Genomic DNA, 17171 nt, shown 5'->3' with positions numbered 1-17171 from the left:
GATTCTGTAGTGAGAGGGAGAAAGGTATAAAATCAATAGTGTAACTGTCAGAAGAATAGTTTAAAAACCAAATTATGTCAAAAGAAAGTTGAAGGAAGAAAATGATCAACATGACCTGAAACAAAAATAAATTTTAAAATGGAAGAAATTGCAAAGCCAAATTTGATGTTTTAAAAATATGATAAAGATAAAAGAAGACTTAGCAAGACCAATGGGAAATGAAAAGGAAAAACTGATGTCGCAAATTGTTATCTGAAAAGGACATTACTAAAGGTAGTGTAAAACATAAAAAGACATTATTTATGCCAGCACATTTAGAAGTTAGACAAAATCTCCAATTCCTTTATATAACTTACAGGCTAATGTAAAAAAAAATTAAATAGGCCCATAAGTTTTAAAATTTGAATCCATAGTTTAAAATCACACAACAAAAACTCCAGGTGCAGAAGGCTCCAAATGGAATTCTTCCAACTATTTAAAGAAGAATGTCACCACTCTTACACAAACTCTTCCAGAAAAGGCAGGAAAACTTCTCAAATAATTTGTTGAGTTCAGCATATTTTTACCTACTAAAACTTATTGAAAATATGACATATAATTAAAGAACAATTTCTCTCTGAGCATACATTTAAAAAATAAATAAATAAATAAATAAATAAATAAATAAATAGCATAGCCAATAGAATGCAGTAGTTTATAAAAAGACTAATATAGCATGACCAAGAAGTATTTATTCCTGTAATACAAGATTGGTTTCACATTTTAAAAGTAATGAATGCAATTCACCACATTTAAGGAATGAAAGAGAAAATCCCTACAGTCCTTACACTGGATACAAAATAATAATTTAATAAAATACAAGACCGGTTTATTATAAAATTCTCCTAGAAGTTAAAAATAGAAGGGAACTATCTTGATATAATAAAGGCACACTCTTTCAAAAGAGAAACAACTATACAAACATTGTGCCTATTTTTCAATTGAAATGTAGTCGACAAACAGGAGTACAACATACTTGTTCAACATTATATACATTACAAATTGATCACCATATATCTAGCTACTATCTGTCACCATGCAAAATTGTTACAATATTATTATGTTTCCTATACAGTATATTGTATTTCCATGTGTTACTTAGTTTATAACTGAAAGTTTGTACCTCTCAATCCCCTTCCTCTATTTCACACATCCCTCCCCTTTCCTCACTTCTGGCAACTGCAAGATTGTTCTCTGTATCAGTGAATTGATTTCTCTTTTGCATGTTGGTTTGGTGTTTTTACATTTCACACATAAGTGAAATCATATGGCGTCTGTGTTTTTTCATCTAACTTATTTCACTTAGTATTACACCCTCTGGGGGTGTTGTTACAAGTGGCAAGATTTCATTTTTTTTATTATGGCTGATTATATTCCATTATATATCTGTACCACATCTTTATCTGTTCATTTATCCATGGACACTTAGGTTGCTTCCATATCTGGTCTCCTGTGGTGTGGCTGACTGTGAGGTCTGACTGGCTATGAGGTCTGGCTACTACTGTCACAGGTGCTCCATTGCACGGGCATGAGCCCAAACCTAGGCAGCATTGCTTGAGGGAACCCCGGTGCTGGCCACCATGTGTAGTGGGGCAGGGGGTTGCTTGGAAGGGGCCCCACAACTGGTTGAAGTCTCCTGCCATATGTGGCAGTGTGGGAAACCACTTGGGAGGAGAGCCAGGCCAGGGCAGGGGATTAGGCAGGGATTCTGCAGGGTGGGGCACTGGGTGCAGTAGATGGAGAGTGTCAGAAAAGGTGCCCACCAGGGCTAGGTCAACTAAATAGAAGAGAAGTGAAAAGGAAATGGTGTCCGCCAGGCTTCTCTTCCCAGAGAATATTCCAACAGATCCTCACTCTTTTGTCACATGCTGTAAAATTAGTCAATGAAACTCCTTCACAGGTAGCCCAGGTGCTTTTCAAAGTGCTGCCTCTGTGCTGGGACTCAAAGTAAGTGAGATTGAGTGCATGTCCTTTAAGAGTAGAGTTTCCATTTTCTGTTGCTCTCTGGCTTTTCTGGATATAAGCCCTGCTGGTTTCCAAAGACATATTGTGGGTGCTCATTTTCCTGGTGAGGTTGTCTGGGCTATGGAGCCTAATGTGGGTCTCAGACTCCTTATTCCTCAGGGAGGGACAGTTACAGTATCCCTCTCTCTTGTGGGTCATTACACTGACAGGCATCAGTCCTGACTAGACCACCTCTCCACCTGTCTTAGCTGTCTCCTTGTGGCTAAGAGATAATATCTGTTCTGTTATTCTTCACTTCATTCTCTGAGATAGTTGTATACATAATTACAGATTTTGGTGTGCCTGTGAGAGGACAAAAGCTCAGGATCTTCCTACTCTGTCATCTTGATCCCCTTCCTCTCCAGACATTATGCTTATTGACAATATTTTGCAAGTTTCCCCCTGAGATAAAAAAAAAATGACACTGAGAGCTGATAACATCACCTTTATTTACCATTGTACTAAAAGTGCTATATAATACAATAAGACAAGAAAGAAATAGAAAAAATAGAATGATTGCAAAAGCATATATTAATGCTGTCAATATCTGTGTATGACATAATTGTGCATCTAGAAAACCCAAAAGAAACTACAGGATAACTAATAGAATTAAAAAGAGAATAAGTCTATGTAAAAGTTAATTAAGTTTCTACATAATACCCACAGGCAATTAAAAAATTACATATAAACCTTACCATTTAAATAGCATTAAAATCATGAGAAACAAATGGTGATGAAAGATGTGCAAGCCTTCTACTTCTAGAATGTGTTACTTAGAGACATGTTACTAAGAGACATTTAAGATGAGCTTAAATAATATACACAATGTTCCTAAAAGGTGTATTACTGTACAGATAGTAATTCTCCCCCCATTGACTTATAGACTTATTGACTTAATGCAATCCCACTAAAAATTTCAGCAGATATTTTTGTGCAAATTGACAAATTCAATCAAAAAATGAGTACAGAAATACAAAGGACTAGGAATAGCCAAGATAATCTTGAAGACGAAGGAAGAAAAAAAAAAAACAAACCTTGAGAGCTGCACTATTAGTTATGAAGACTTAATCAAAAGATACAGCTATTAAATGAAGTGGTGTTAGTGTATGACAAATGGACCAATAGGACAAAGTAGTCTAGAGACAAACCCACATACGCCATTACCTGATATGCACCAATGATGCCAATTAAAGGCAGCAGGGAGAAGGATTCTCTTCTAAAATAAAAGATGCTTTGCACTTGCACCTCCACATGGGAAAAAGAACTTTGAAACTCTGACCATTCACAAAACCCAACTGCGGATGGATTACGGATCACAAGTCAGAGGTGAGCACCTAGGCTGAGTTAAAGGAAAATAAATAGGGGCGCCTGGGTGGCTCAGTCGGTTGAGCGTCCAACTTCGGCTCAGGTCATGATCTCACAGTTCGTGAGTTCGAGCCCCGCGTCGGGCTCTGTGCTGACAGCTCAGAGCCTGGAGCCTGTTTCCCATTCTGTGTCTCCCTCTCTCCCTCTGACCCTCTCCCGTTCATGCTCTGTCTCAAAAATAAATAAACGTTTAAAAAAAAAAGGAAAATAAATAGTCAGTATGGGCGGAAGCCCAACAGTAAAGTACTAAAAAGTGAGAGAATGGCATAATAGGGGACACAGCACACATGATTGACATTTTATAAAATTTTGAATTATAAAGGGAATTGTAGGGTGGGGATTGGGAACTAAGCTTATTTTAAAAACCATGGGAAGAGCTAAGAAAGAGATAAACAATGAAAGTAAATAAACAGGGATGTATGTGTTTGATGACGTAAAGCTAAAGGTCTCCAGGAAACAGAACTACAAAAAAGGGAATGAAAAGAGATTTTAGGTCCTGAATTACTCTCATGTAAGGAAAGAGCAGTATTCACTGTTAATTATGTGCAAATGACATCTTTTTTGGTATGTAACATTTTTTTTTTTAGGTGGTTTGAGCCTTTTGTCATGCAGTGGCTAGATGAAAATGAAGATGTATCAATGGAGTTTCTTCATGGAGCACTAGGAAGAGACAAAAAAGATGGAGTAAGTTTAAATTAGTTTAAGATTACTTTTTGTCAATACTCTTTCACACTATTCACATGTAACATAATGGGGATTGTTAGGCTCATTGTTATTAATTAATTTTATTTTAATCCTCTAATGACCAAAATAAATGTAAAACACAACTTTTAAGGGCTGCTAGAAACTCTAGGGAATTGTTTAAATTAAAAAAAAAATTACCCTTTTGCTTCCAGGATTCCTTTACCTCTTGAATTGATCTGGGTCTACAAGTTCACCAAGCTTAAACAAAACTTCCTGGTCCGGAAAGCTTTCCAGGATTTCAAGATTAGGAGGAGATACCCTCCAAATCCCTCCGGAACAACTTAAAAGTCTTGAGCCACAATAGGCTTGCTAACCCATCTTTGTGTCTATGGGGAATGAGAGAACTAGTCCCTCAATGTAGAAATGGAAAAACCAATTAATAGGAGCCTGTCTCTAATATTAGTTCTAATACTTTTCCAGGAAAGGAGATGAATGATTTTGAAATGGGTAAGCATTTTATTAAATGGGAAATGAAGGCATATAAGATGAAGGTACATGGTATAGGAGATTCACTTATTTACGTGATTTGACTCTTTCCACAGTCCCTCTAATGTGCTTATTGGAATGGTATCGCCTTCTCTCCCTTCAGTTCCAGCAGACGTCTGATCATGCCCTCTTCTCTTGTTCCGTGGTTGATGTCTTTGCTCAGCTTAACCAGAGCTTTGAGATTATTAAGAAACTGGAGTGCCCTAATCCTGAAGCATTATCTCACTTAATGAGAAGATTTGCAAAGGTGGGTTAAATGGAGTGCATCCTTTCTTTTCTGAGATGGTGGCATTTATTATTTTCTCACATAGAATTTGACAAATGCTATTGTTGTTTGTAGTATTACTCTTCATTGACACCACTACCCCAACTGAATTTCTAATTCTAGTACCAATAGGTTCTGTTTCCAGTCTTGTCATCTGACTTCCTTTCTGCCCTTTTTGTTTATTAAATATAAATTTATCATCTTTAAAAATCTGTTATTCACATTAGTGATTCAGTTGTTCATACCATTGAGGGAACTACTATGGATGGCAAAATCATTCCAGATATGGTGCTTCTTAGCTGAAAATGAGCCTTGGCATTTCATATTTAAATTGCAAGTATTTTTAACGGGCCCTATACTACAATGAAAAGTCTATAAGACTTGGAGTCATGAAAACAGAGTTCTCATTTCAAATCAGCCAATAACCGTGGTATGAGTCTGAGCCATTCATTCCATTTTTATGAAATGTAGTTTTCTTAGTTAACAGATTGATTTCGATCAGATTAAATACTCTTAAGATTTCTTTCTCTACATATATATAAAATATACAGCTTTGACATGTTAAAAAATAAAGGAATGCCAAAACTCAGTTAAATTATATAATATTTAAGATGTATTAATTTATAAGGGCTGCCATAATTAAATACCACAGAATCATGGCTTAAAAAGAGAAACATTATTTTTTTATAGTTCTGGAGGCTAGAGGTCTGACTGAGATCAAGGTATCAGCAGATTTAGTTTCTTCTGAAGCTTCTCTCCTTGGCTCAGGGATGTCAGCCTTCTTAATGGGTCCTCATGTGATCCTTCTTCTGTGCACATGCACCCCTGGTGTTTATTTGTGTACCCAAATTTGCTTTTCTTATAAAGACACTAGCTAGTTTTCTCAGGTAGGCACTTCAAGGGGCCCTCGGATCATCCCAAAGAGGTGCCTTTGAACTGCTAGAAACAGTTACTGTTCTGTTCAAGTCTTGATGCCAAGGTTGAGGGCTGGTTGAGAAGAGGGCTCAGAGGAAGCTGGCTGGAGTTTGGTCAAGGAAAGAGTCTTTGTCACCCTCTGTCATTCTGTGATTGGGATTCTAGCCTGAGAGATCCCAAAGAAGAGAGAACATAGGACTCATAGAGAGCTGATGGAACTAGAATTGGAAGCTTAGGTCCTCATTGTAAGAAGTCTTGAAGAACAGGCAAAGTGGCCAAACTTCTTTTAGTAGAAAGTAGGAGCTGTGAGATATATAGGTAGGTAGGTAGGTAGGTAGGTAGGTAGGTAGGTAGGTAGGTAGATAGATAGATAGATGCAAGAAAGAAAGGAAGGAAGGAACGAGAAAGAGAAGAAGAAAGGATGGAAGGAAGGAAGGAAAGAAAATGAGATGCCAATGAAGACTTTTAGGTAGATAAAATGTCAGCCTAAACTGTATTACATTATTTGTGTCCCACCAAGTATTTTGAACTCTAGTCTTCATCTGTTAATTAAGTAGGCTAAAGTAATCTCCTGCTTTTAATGATAATAGCTAAAAATCATTTCTCTTGGTCATCTCTAGAGGAAACTGTTGGTAGCAGCTGATTTCAACCTCCCAGCGTGGTAAAATCTGCAGTAAGCTCTGCGGGAGAATTACTCTAAAAAAATTCTCTAAGAAAGTCCTTTCTCGATGAACAGCTGCATTTTGGGTGCCTGCCAAGAGAAGAATGAAAGGGGGTCATTAGGGATACTGTAGAAAAAAGTGTGTCACATGCTATTCTTGGAAATCTGTGGGACTTGTGGAAGAAGGGTCATTTGAGAGTTTAATAATCTCAGAGCTAATATATTTGGTAACATGCTATTGTAATTGTGCACTCTATGAGAAAGGTAACTAGGATTCACCCTCAGAGTGGTCATGTAGCAGGTTATGTAAGCCAGAAGCATGTAAGTATCGAGAGCAGAATGAAAGCTCCACTAGGGGTCAAGGCCTTGGGCCTCAGACCACCCTCCGCTCCTTGGTAGTTTTGACCTTTCTGCAGCTGTGAAGCTGCACCCAGCCGTGTTTAGACTGCCCAAGGTATAAGCAAGTGGGCTGGAGGAAAGTATAAAGAAGTGGGAGATTACAAAGAGAGTTATGTTAGAATCACACACAGGAAAACACATTCTCTGAAGTGAGGAGAAAAGAATTAGGCTCCATGTGTCACTGAGGAAATGTGAGGTTTTTTTGGCACAATAAAAAAAAATTTTACATAACTAAAATTTGTTCAATCCATGTAAATTAAATACTACCCAATTATTATCATGAGGAAATAATGTGAGAAAATAAACCTTTTCTGGGAAAGTAGAAATGGGTAATTTCATTGAAAAATAAATTCTATTTTGTTGGAATGATTTTTAAAAATCATAAAAATGAAAACTGGGACTTTATGGTTAATATAATTAGGTATTTCACAGCCATGTCAGACTATTAGAATTGGTGTTCTTTCATTACATGTGACCATTGGTCTTAAAAACCCTATCCTTCTTAGAATTAGGATCCTTGTGTCAGAATATTGAAATCATATTCTCTTCCTGGAACTTATATTGATTTAAACCTCCCAGAGAAAAGACATCAAAAATGATAACAGCAAACATTTGGGAAGATTGAGCCTTCTAAAGTGGGATTTAAAGGAATGATTTGTTCTTATGAAAGCATATGTAAAACTGAATATACCAAAGAGATGCTTCACATTTCATAGCTCTGATGACAGGCAAAGAGTGCATGTGGGCAGTGAACATTTCTATGGCTATATTGCTGCTCTTGGTAAATATGAGCAGTTTAATTAAAAAGAGAGATATGAAGCAATGATATCTTCATTATTAAAAACCAACGAATGTTGACTTTTGGCTATGATTCTGGCTGGTTTTTGTTTTTGTTTTTATTGAGTTTCCAGGGACTGGGGACACTATGGTGAATGAGACACATGTATTCCTTGTTCTTGGGGAATGTAATCCTAATTTTCAAACTTACTGATGATAATTAATTGACCATCACTATGTACGTATCACTTTACATATTTTGTCTTGCTTATTCTTCACTACAACCCCATGACACAGATACTATTATTTTTCCTAATCATTCCAGTGATGAAACAAGCTTAGAAAGTTTCAGTAACTCAAACAAGGCACCCACCTAGAAATGGTATGGATAAAGTGCTTGTAACCACTGACCAATACTACCTCCACAATCTGGTATCATCACAAATCAATTGATAAGTTGGAAAGCAGCAACTCACCATTTATTTTCAACCTTTGAGCCAAACCTAGGCAACTCTCTGGATTCTATCTTACACTGCATGCATTAAAATACAGTGCTGTAAATCACTGAAGTGACATTTCTGATGTCACTTACTAGATAGCATACTTCTTATCCTCCATGCATTGTTCTAATCCTGAATGTTCCATAACTAAAGTGGGGCTGAAAAGATGGATTTTGAACCAGGGCTCTTATCTTACTGATTGCAAGAGTAATACCCTAGATGGACCTACTGGTGGTGTTGACAGGATATTTAGCCCATTTCAAGAGCATGCCATTAGCTCAGGAGATCATAATGACTTTGGGTAATTGATCACTATCTCACTTAGTAATACCAGTAGCTGCATGTCAAATGAGAGCAGATTGCAGATGGGAGATATTTGGATAATCCTGTCTGATCCTTTAAATGTAGAGAATCCCTAGCTTCATTGCCACAATCCTATTAAAATTTCATTTTATTTCATCTGGAGCTCTTTGAATGGCAATTCCTTTACTGCATCCATAAGAGAATCATCTACACCTCGTGACTCTGTCTTCATATAAACTGTATTTTATTATAGAACAGAATGGAAACAGCTTCTGTTAGACTCTTGCCTCTCTCTCTCTCTCTCTCTGCTGTCCCCATTTCTGAAGCTGCAAGAGTCCCATAAAGATAAAATCCTGAACTAAATTCACACAGTCAGAAGGAAGTTCTGTCTTCCAGGCTTTGCTAGGTACACCTTCCATCAACAGGTTCTCTCTGAAGAGTTCACCTACACCCTACTCCATGTTAGTTAGGACTGTGGTTTTCAAACTTTAGCTTGCAGCAGAATCACCTTGGAGGCTTATTAACAAACACCAGAATTGCTGATTCAGTAGACCTGGAGTAGCACCAGAGAACTGGCACTTCCAGCAAGCTCCTAGGCAAAGCTTGTGATACAGCTGGAGATGTGTCTTAGGAAGGTATGTCTCATGTAACTGCTTACTAGTATTAAACAATTAATACCTGATAAGGTTTTATTTTGTTGAATGAATTAGAATGAAATTTAAGTTGCCTCTAAAATGTACATGAAGCCTGTCCTTCAGGTATACTTTGTACATTAGTAAAGAAGTAAATATTGTTATAGCCAGTGTATCTATAACTCCTATGGGCACAAGGCCCTACACCATATACTACATGGCTGAGCTCTTGGCCTTACCCACAACTCCTTGTCATTTCCTAACCATTGGCATCTGTAGGTTAGTAGATATATGATCCTAGGATCAGTTGTCGTCCCCAAGTGGGAATTCAACAGACTAGGGCTTTCCTATAGAGAAGAGTCAAATGTCAGACCATGGGGGATACCTTGAGAATAATCTGAATTGAATATCTGGATTCCCCTCTCCAAACTTTATCTGGAGCAAGTTATAGTCTCTGAGTTGCAACAAGATCCTCAATTCAGACTTTGCTTTGTTTTTATATCACAGTGAAATGATTCTTAGCGCTTGTACAATCATTAGAACCTGCAAATTGAAAGCAGTGTTCGTATGTACAAGAGAATTAGTACTTTTTAGGTAAGTCCCAAAGTCATTTTCAGCATTATATATAGAGTAAAATTTGAACAGCTGCATTTGGAAGATGCTTCAGTCTGATCAGCCATCTGTTTTCCTAGATCTATTGGTCTCCCACTTCGTAAGATTTTATATTTTCCAAGACCAACTGTCTATTTAAATTGACGCTTATTATCAACATGCTTTGTACTTCCACAAAATATCAATTTTCTTTCTGCATGTTTCCCCTAATTTCAGGTTTTCACTATGGTCTTAAACATCTGTAAAACAAGTTCATAGTTCCATTTGAATTCAGGTTTATAGATTAAGGAGTTGAGTTGAAGGAGAGACGTTTAGGGTGTTTCCTGAGTTATTTTGAGCCATGCAAAGAAAATTCAGATTAATATATTGCACAAAAAAGAAAAGCTGTCCTTTTCTATAAGAAGAGATAGTATATATCTATAATTATTATTGCATTCTCTCCTAAGAAAATCATGTCCACATTTGGCTTAGGATAATTCAAGCTATGTGAGTAAAAGTAGGATACAAATGCATCAATATATCTTTGAGTAACTGAAATAAAATTTAACAAAATGTGTTTGTTTTTCCTTATTTTTGCATAATTAGTGGAAGCAGAGGGCATCCTTAAGCTGAGAAACATTTATTAAATGGAGAAGGAAAATGTGGAATTAGGATGAAGAGGACAGAAAGAAGGCAAAAATGGGACATTTTTTAGAAAATAATTTGTCAATAAATAATTTAGTAAATTAAGTTAAATGTATTGAAATAGTGTGATACAACAAAAGCTGAAGTTTTAGGTTTCCATAGGTGGTCTTTGATATTAGTAAGGCTCCTTATAGAAAATTACTGAAAATATCCATTGCTAAGTGACTTGCACAGGAATGCTCTGATCCCACTTATAATTGTAGAAGGTATTTAGAAACATGGTAGAAAGTTGAGAAAATGACCAGCACAGAGACTTTGGGCATGGTATATGTATGTGTGATAAGAGTGAGAGGGGTGTAGGAACTAGAAACCATGAGGAAGGAGTCAAAGCATAAGGCAGGTTGTTTGGGGCCTGAGGGGAGGAGTGTTATTGTCATTAAGTAATAAGCGTCCAATCATAGAGGAGGTTGTCACAAAATCGTATATCTTTGGAGTATTTAGTTAAGTTACAAATAAAGAATTTTATGGGGCACCTGGCTGGCTCAGTCAGTGGAGCATGTGATTCTTGGTCTCAGGTCATGAGTTTGAGCCCCACAATGGGTATAGAGATTACTTAAAAATAAAATCTTCAAGAAAAAAGAATTTTATGCTAGAGAGATTATATTACAATTGAATTAATTCATGTGGATTATCTTTCACAGGTACTCAGAAATACCACAAATTCTCATCTAAACGTAAAAGTTTGAGATGCTTCTTTTGGCAAGGGCATAGATTTAATCACTGCTTATGGCCCCCTTGTAGCTGAAAAAGAAAAGTTGGCCTGATTAGCAGTAAACTGGGTAGTGTGTGCATAACTGAATACATTTTACAATTCTTTCCCCAGACTATCAATAAAGTACTGCTTCAGTATGCTGCGATTGTATCGACTGATTTCAGTTCATACTGCGATAAGGAAAATGTGGTAAGTAAAACCCTGCCTTCATGTTATCCCGTTGAGATGTACTTTTTTAAACTAATAAGTAAGCAGGAGAAATTCCTGTTTTCTTTCTTTTTCAAGGATAATAGGGAATAAGGGATCTCTAGAAACAGTTTGAAAACTTCTCTAGGAGTCCTGAACTGGTTACATTACAGAATCAGAGAAAGGTTAAGAGCATCTCAAGGTCAGCCAACTTGTGGGTTTCCATGATCCTGAGGAACAAGATTCACATAAACAATTAAAAACCCACATAATCATAAGACATTAAACTAGGAATTAGAAAGTTGTTTAGATCGACACAAACAGAGTAGTTTGGCCTCCAGTACCAAAGTGAGTATAATTTATCTTTTGGTTTTCAAATAAATTGACAAAGATAGTTAAAGTAAGAAATGATTCTGATGTCTACTCCAAGTTATTAACTTAGCCTTTTATTTTTTGGATGATTGAGAAAATCTTTATAAATTCAAACCAGCAATGCACCTTAATAAAAAGCACAAAGGGAAGTAAGATAAACTAAAGTGATTTAGAGGATAATCTGTGTTTATTCTATTGTGGAAGGTGAAATCTTTCCTATTCATCATATGTAATATTAGGAGAAATATATTGGCAACATTATAGGAATTTTTTTGAACACTGAAAAAATATATTACAAAAGTTAGTACTAGATTTTTAAAGAGGAAAACCAGTCCCCCCCCCCCCCCTTAAAAAATTAGTTCCCACTATCAGGCAAACCTAAAATAGAATTCCCACTGAAACCTCATTGATCTCTGGCTGACAGCTCATTAATATGTCAGTCTTAATGGTTCTTGAGGGTCCCAGAAGATACTTCTTGCTCTTAAATTTTTATGCTGCCTAGAAATTTTATGAAAATTCCCACATATCCAGCAGTGATTTCTAACTGCCATTGATTATAAATACTCTAATAGGCAAGATATTGATTTACTCAAGGCATATATTTATAATTAAATTTATAATGCATTTGAAATATATTATGATGAAAATCAAAAACAGTGCCAGGTAATTTCAGAAAAAAATTCTGATTATATTAGGATAGCCAGTTGAACATTTTGAAAGGTAGCTATGAATTACCAAGGATAATTCTTGTCATTCAGAAAAGAAAATTAGCCTTAAGGACTCCTGCAGACTTTCACTGTATTATGAGGTAACATTCTATAGTATATTTTATTTTTAAAAACATTGGAGAAAAAAATCATATATCAATGTTTATTATTACTTGTATTTTGTCTGTATATTTTATACTTTTCAAAATCAAGTATTTATAAAGAAAGAGAATAAATACTCTTGCAAATATTACAGCACAAGAACTTTTTTCCTCAATGCTTTTCTTTCCTAGTTCCTGGTATCTTAATAAGTCTTAGACTCTCATTCAAATGCCAAACATCATTTTCGCTTTTCCGTGAAAGAACGGCAATTACCTGCTTAGTTATGCTTTCAGCTGAGATAAATTGAAGAGGTTCATTTGTACATTTATGCATGTGCATAGAACTATTATAGGTTTCTTTCAATATCAAGAACATCATAAGTTGTTTTTTTCCCCCCTCAGTATATTTATGCCCATATACCTATTTCTTCTGCAAATTGATCTAGAAACTTTTAAAGAGGGACATCCAGGAGCACCTCGGTGGCTTAGTTGAGTGTCTGACTCTTCATTTTTGTTCAGGTCATGATCCCAGGGTCTTGGAATCAAGCCCCGTGTCAGGCTCAGCACTGAGCATGGAGACTGCTTAAGATTCTCTCAATCTCTCTCTCTCTCTCCTTCTGCCCTCTTCCCTGCTTGCACTCTCTCTCTTTCTCTCTCTCTCTCTCTCTCTAAAAAATAAAAAAAATAAAAAATAGAGACATCCTTTAAGAGATAACCATAACATGCTTTCCCAGGGGTCAGAATTAAAGATGATAGTTAAAATGTTAGAATGTTAGATAGTTAAAATGACAGAATAATTTTTTCTAAATTTTTTTAAGTTAGAACTTTGTTTTAAATTGAAAATGGATCACAAGTTTTTTAATCTGTTGTCCCTGTACTCCAAAATACAGCAACACAACATATATAAATCAGAATTACTTTATTTTGAATATTTTTGAAAATCTTTTTCAGCTCAGAATCACCCTTTAAGTGATGTAGAAATGGCCATAGTCCCAACATAACTAGCTTTCATATTCACTGTAGTTAAGGTTCCTAACTTTGTTCTAGATGAAATGCATTATGATATTTTTAGGGGAAAAGCCAAATTATATACAAATAAAAAGATTACAACTTGAACATAGGTTCTTTTATCTAACTAAATTCATCAACAAATGATACCTCTGAATTGGGTTAATGTTCCCTTTCCTGTACATGTTAGCTGTTTTGTTTTGTTTTCAGTGACCATGGAGGTGCTTAAAATAAAAGCTGTTTCCAGATTAGCTGTAAGTTAGATTCAGGTCTCAGTAGTGATTTGGTAAATTGATTCAATAAAATTGATAATTGGACATTTCAAAGTCAGAGAAAGCTTAATGAAAGAGGAGAGTCTCATATTTATTTTTATCTCTCTCTGAATAACTGAATCTTTTTTTTTTAATGTAGCCTTACCTGACGCCAATAGCAATCCATGCTAAGTGAGCACACAGTCCATTTTGTTTCTTAGTTGTTCTTTTCCATTGGAAATGGTCATATAAAAAGGCTTGGAGGTTGGTTTGTGCTCATACAACTATTACTAAAGTAGTGTTATATGTGCCAAAAAAGATAAGCTTGAATGCCAATATCAAATAATCATAAAAGAGACCACCTAGTTAACTTAGACCCGTGGGGAGCAGGGTGATACAACCTTTTACCCATCTACTCTTCCTGCTTCTCAATAAGAGTCATGGTCGTTTTTTTTGTTTTTGTTTTTGTGTTTTTTTTTTGACCTTCATTTCCTCCCTGGTAAGAAGGCCAGATTCAAGCCAAATCTTCCCCCTCTGCAATTTAAAAAAAAAAAAAAAAAAAAAAAAAAAAAAATGAAAGAAAGGAAGGGAAAAGAAAAGAAAAAAAGAAAATCCCAATGACTCTGGCCGTAAGTGGAGATTCAGTTTGTTGCCTTAGGGTCAAGATGCTGAATCCCCGAAAAATTTTGACTATGCATGTAGTGGAAAGGATAAGCCTAGATCAAGTGGCTCTCAGTCACATCTGGGGATCAGAATCATTGGTGGAACATTGTGGTTCAGCTTACTGAACAGAATCTATGGCACATGTATCTCAAATATCTGTGTTAGAGACATACAATTCTTATGTGACCAGAATCAAGGGAAGAGAATCAAAGTTTAAAATTGTTTTCATAAATTGAAGTTAGAATGTGGTCACTTTAAGAATCAAGTAGAAAGTTTTTCGAAGGTCAGTAATGTGGTTACAGCATTAATAAAATCTTTCCACTGAGGAGTGGAAACAGAAAACACCTCTCTGATGTCCTGTAAGTCCTTTATATGAGTCTAATTCTTTATTGGCTCATTTCCCAGCAACTTGGAAAATATATCCACTTTCCTTTCTTTCACTGTTTTCCTCCCCCCAGTCAACTGGCTTTTCAGAATCAGTATGCGACAAATATTAAATTATTCTACAACTATTCTGAATTCTATTTTCCAATTATAAATTAACTCCTATTATTCTAAGGCCACATCTAGTCCTGTCACAGGGCCCTCCATCTTTATGTTATTGTATATTTCTGCTTCCCTGGAAACATGGAGTCAAAAACATTTTTAAACATATATTTTGTGTAAGGCTCTGTGTGGTACTTTGGGAGTAAGAAAAAGCAGAGGACACAGCAGCATGTACGGTGCATTTAAGGTCAGTGGGTGAGACAGTGAAAAGCAGTATAAAGTTAAATAAAACAAATGTCAAGTGAGTGACAACAGGATATAGTGTGGGAAAGAGAAAGCTCAAATCTGGAATGATGGATATGATTCAAATAGGCAAAGAGGTGGAACTGAAGAGGCCACATGCTAAGCCAAGTTGGAGTCTGGAAAGCACAGGTGTTTTGGGGGGAAAAGCTGCTTAGAGGGGAAAGTTACCTGTGGTAGACAGAGATGGGAAGGAAAACCTAATTTGGAGCCAGATAACTAAGGGCCTTGAATACCGATGTGTGGACTTTGTCTATAGCCAAAGAGAATCTATTAAAGGTGTCTTTTTTTTTTTTCTTTTTCCCCCTTGGATTTTTTTTTTAAACTTTTTTTTAACGTTTATTTTTGACACAGAGAGACAGAGCATGAACGGGGGAGGGTCAGAGAGAGGGAGACACAGAATCTGAAACAGGCTCCAGGCTCTGAACTGTCAGCACAGAGTCCGACTAGGGGCTCAAACTCATGACCTGAGCCGAAGTCGGCCGCTTAACCGGCTGAGCCACCCAGGCGCCCCTCCCCCTTGGATTTTTAAAATTCAGATGGTGATTTTGTTTTTTAAATGGCGAAATAATGGTAACTTTAAACTGATATCTTTTCTTTTTTTTTCTTTTTTTTTTAGAGTGTCAGAATTTGAGAATAAGGTTTTTTTTATTATTTATTTTATTTTTTAATTTTTTTAATATGAAATTTATTGTCAAATTGGTTTCCATACAACACCCAATGCTCATCCTAACAGGTGCCCTCCTCAATACCCATCACCCACCCTCTCTTCCTTCCCACCCTCCATCAACCCTCGGTTTGTTCTCAGTTTTTAAGAGTCTCTTATGGTTTGGCTCCCTCCCTCTCTAACCTTTTTTTTTCCTTCCCCTCCCCCATGGTCTTCTGTTAAGTTTCTCAGGATCCACATAAGAGTGAAAACATATGGTATCTGTCTTTCTCTGTATGACTTACTTCATTTAGCATAACACTCTCCAGTTCCATCCACATTGCTACAAAAGGCCATATTTCATTCTTTCTCATTGCCACGTAGTATTCCATTGTGTATATAAACCACAATTTCGATACCTTTTCTTAAAGTAAATCTTTAAAAGAGAATTTGGCTCAATATTAAGAGGAAAAGAAAGATTAGTAATTAAGTCCCCAATAGTTTATTGTCTGATATATTATTAAATTGCATTCCCCAAAGTGATAATATTTCCCTCTTCCATTCTTGACTCTTAAGAAGTATAATCAAAATAGCAGAATTATTCTCTTTGCCAGATATAATACTTCAGTGATGATTGTATATTTATCACATTTAAGGTAAACTCATTCAATAATTTCATGTATAAAAGATGCTCACACCATCTTTTTTGTTGTTTGCTTTACTTCAAGCCCTGTATATTGATGAACAATATTCAACAATTGCGGGTCCAGCTGGAAAAAATGTTTGAATCCATGGGAGGGAAAGAGGTGGGTATATTTTTATGCCTGCATTTGCCAAATATCTATTTAGAGATCATTAGCAGCACAGCTCTTTGCTATGGAAAGTGTCATAATCAAGTTTTTTACATGGGTTAACAACAGAAGAGGACATGGCCGGTAATCTAAAATACCATTAACAATAAGGTGACCATTATACACAACTGAATATTTGAGTGATGCATTAGAAGTGTGAATGGGAGGGGGGAGATGGTCAGTAGCCTTTTGTAGTGTGTATACAGAGAGAGTGCTATACACACAAATCTATATATGCTAATGATCTGTAAAATTCTACAAACTGCGGATTTTTTTTCACCATATTGCACAATGTCAACCTGATATCAATGTTTGCTCTGAAATGTGCTTTGTGGCCCTAGTGGTTTTGATGCATCAGTTTATTGTTCACATCTAAAAATCTGTCAAAATGTGTTGTGTGCTGTGTCTGTAATGTGTTGTGTCTTTGTCCAACATCTTTGACTTGCATTTCCCTGAGCAGAAGAAGGAAGGAGAAAGATTCTTTTATGAGGTTTGTGATAGT

At 36.1% G+C, this 17171-nt stretch overlaps 1 protein-coding gene across 1 annotated transcript in view; it reads left to right on the top strand.

The window, feature by feature from the left end:
• Nucleotides 1–17171, top strand: part of UNC13C (unc-13 homolog C) — a 606187-nt gene that overhangs the window by 468535 nt on the left and 120481 nt on the right. The window contains exons 24-27 of the mRNA XM_047864534.1: nt 3996–4092; nt 4742–4885; nt 11210–11287; nt 16547–16624. Of these exons, the coding sequence (XP_047720490.1) occupies nt 3996–4092; nt 4742–4885; nt 11210–11287; nt 16547–16624 (397 nt within the window). The remainder of the gene's footprint in view (nt 1–3995; nt 4093–4741; nt 4886–11209; nt 11288–16546; nt 16625–17171) is intronic.

The sequence above is a fragment of the Prionailurus viverrinus genome, chromosome B3 (genome assembly GCF_022837055.1).
Source record: "Prionailurus viverrinus isolate Anna chromosome B3, UM_Priviv_1.0, whole genome shotgun sequence".
Taxonomy (NCBI): Eukaryota; Metazoa; Chordata; class Mammalia; order Carnivora; family Felidae; genus Prionailurus; species Prionailurus viverrinus.
The sequence above is the reverse complement of the archived record's forward strand: the minus strand, read 5'-3'. Positions and strand labels throughout refer to the sequence as shown.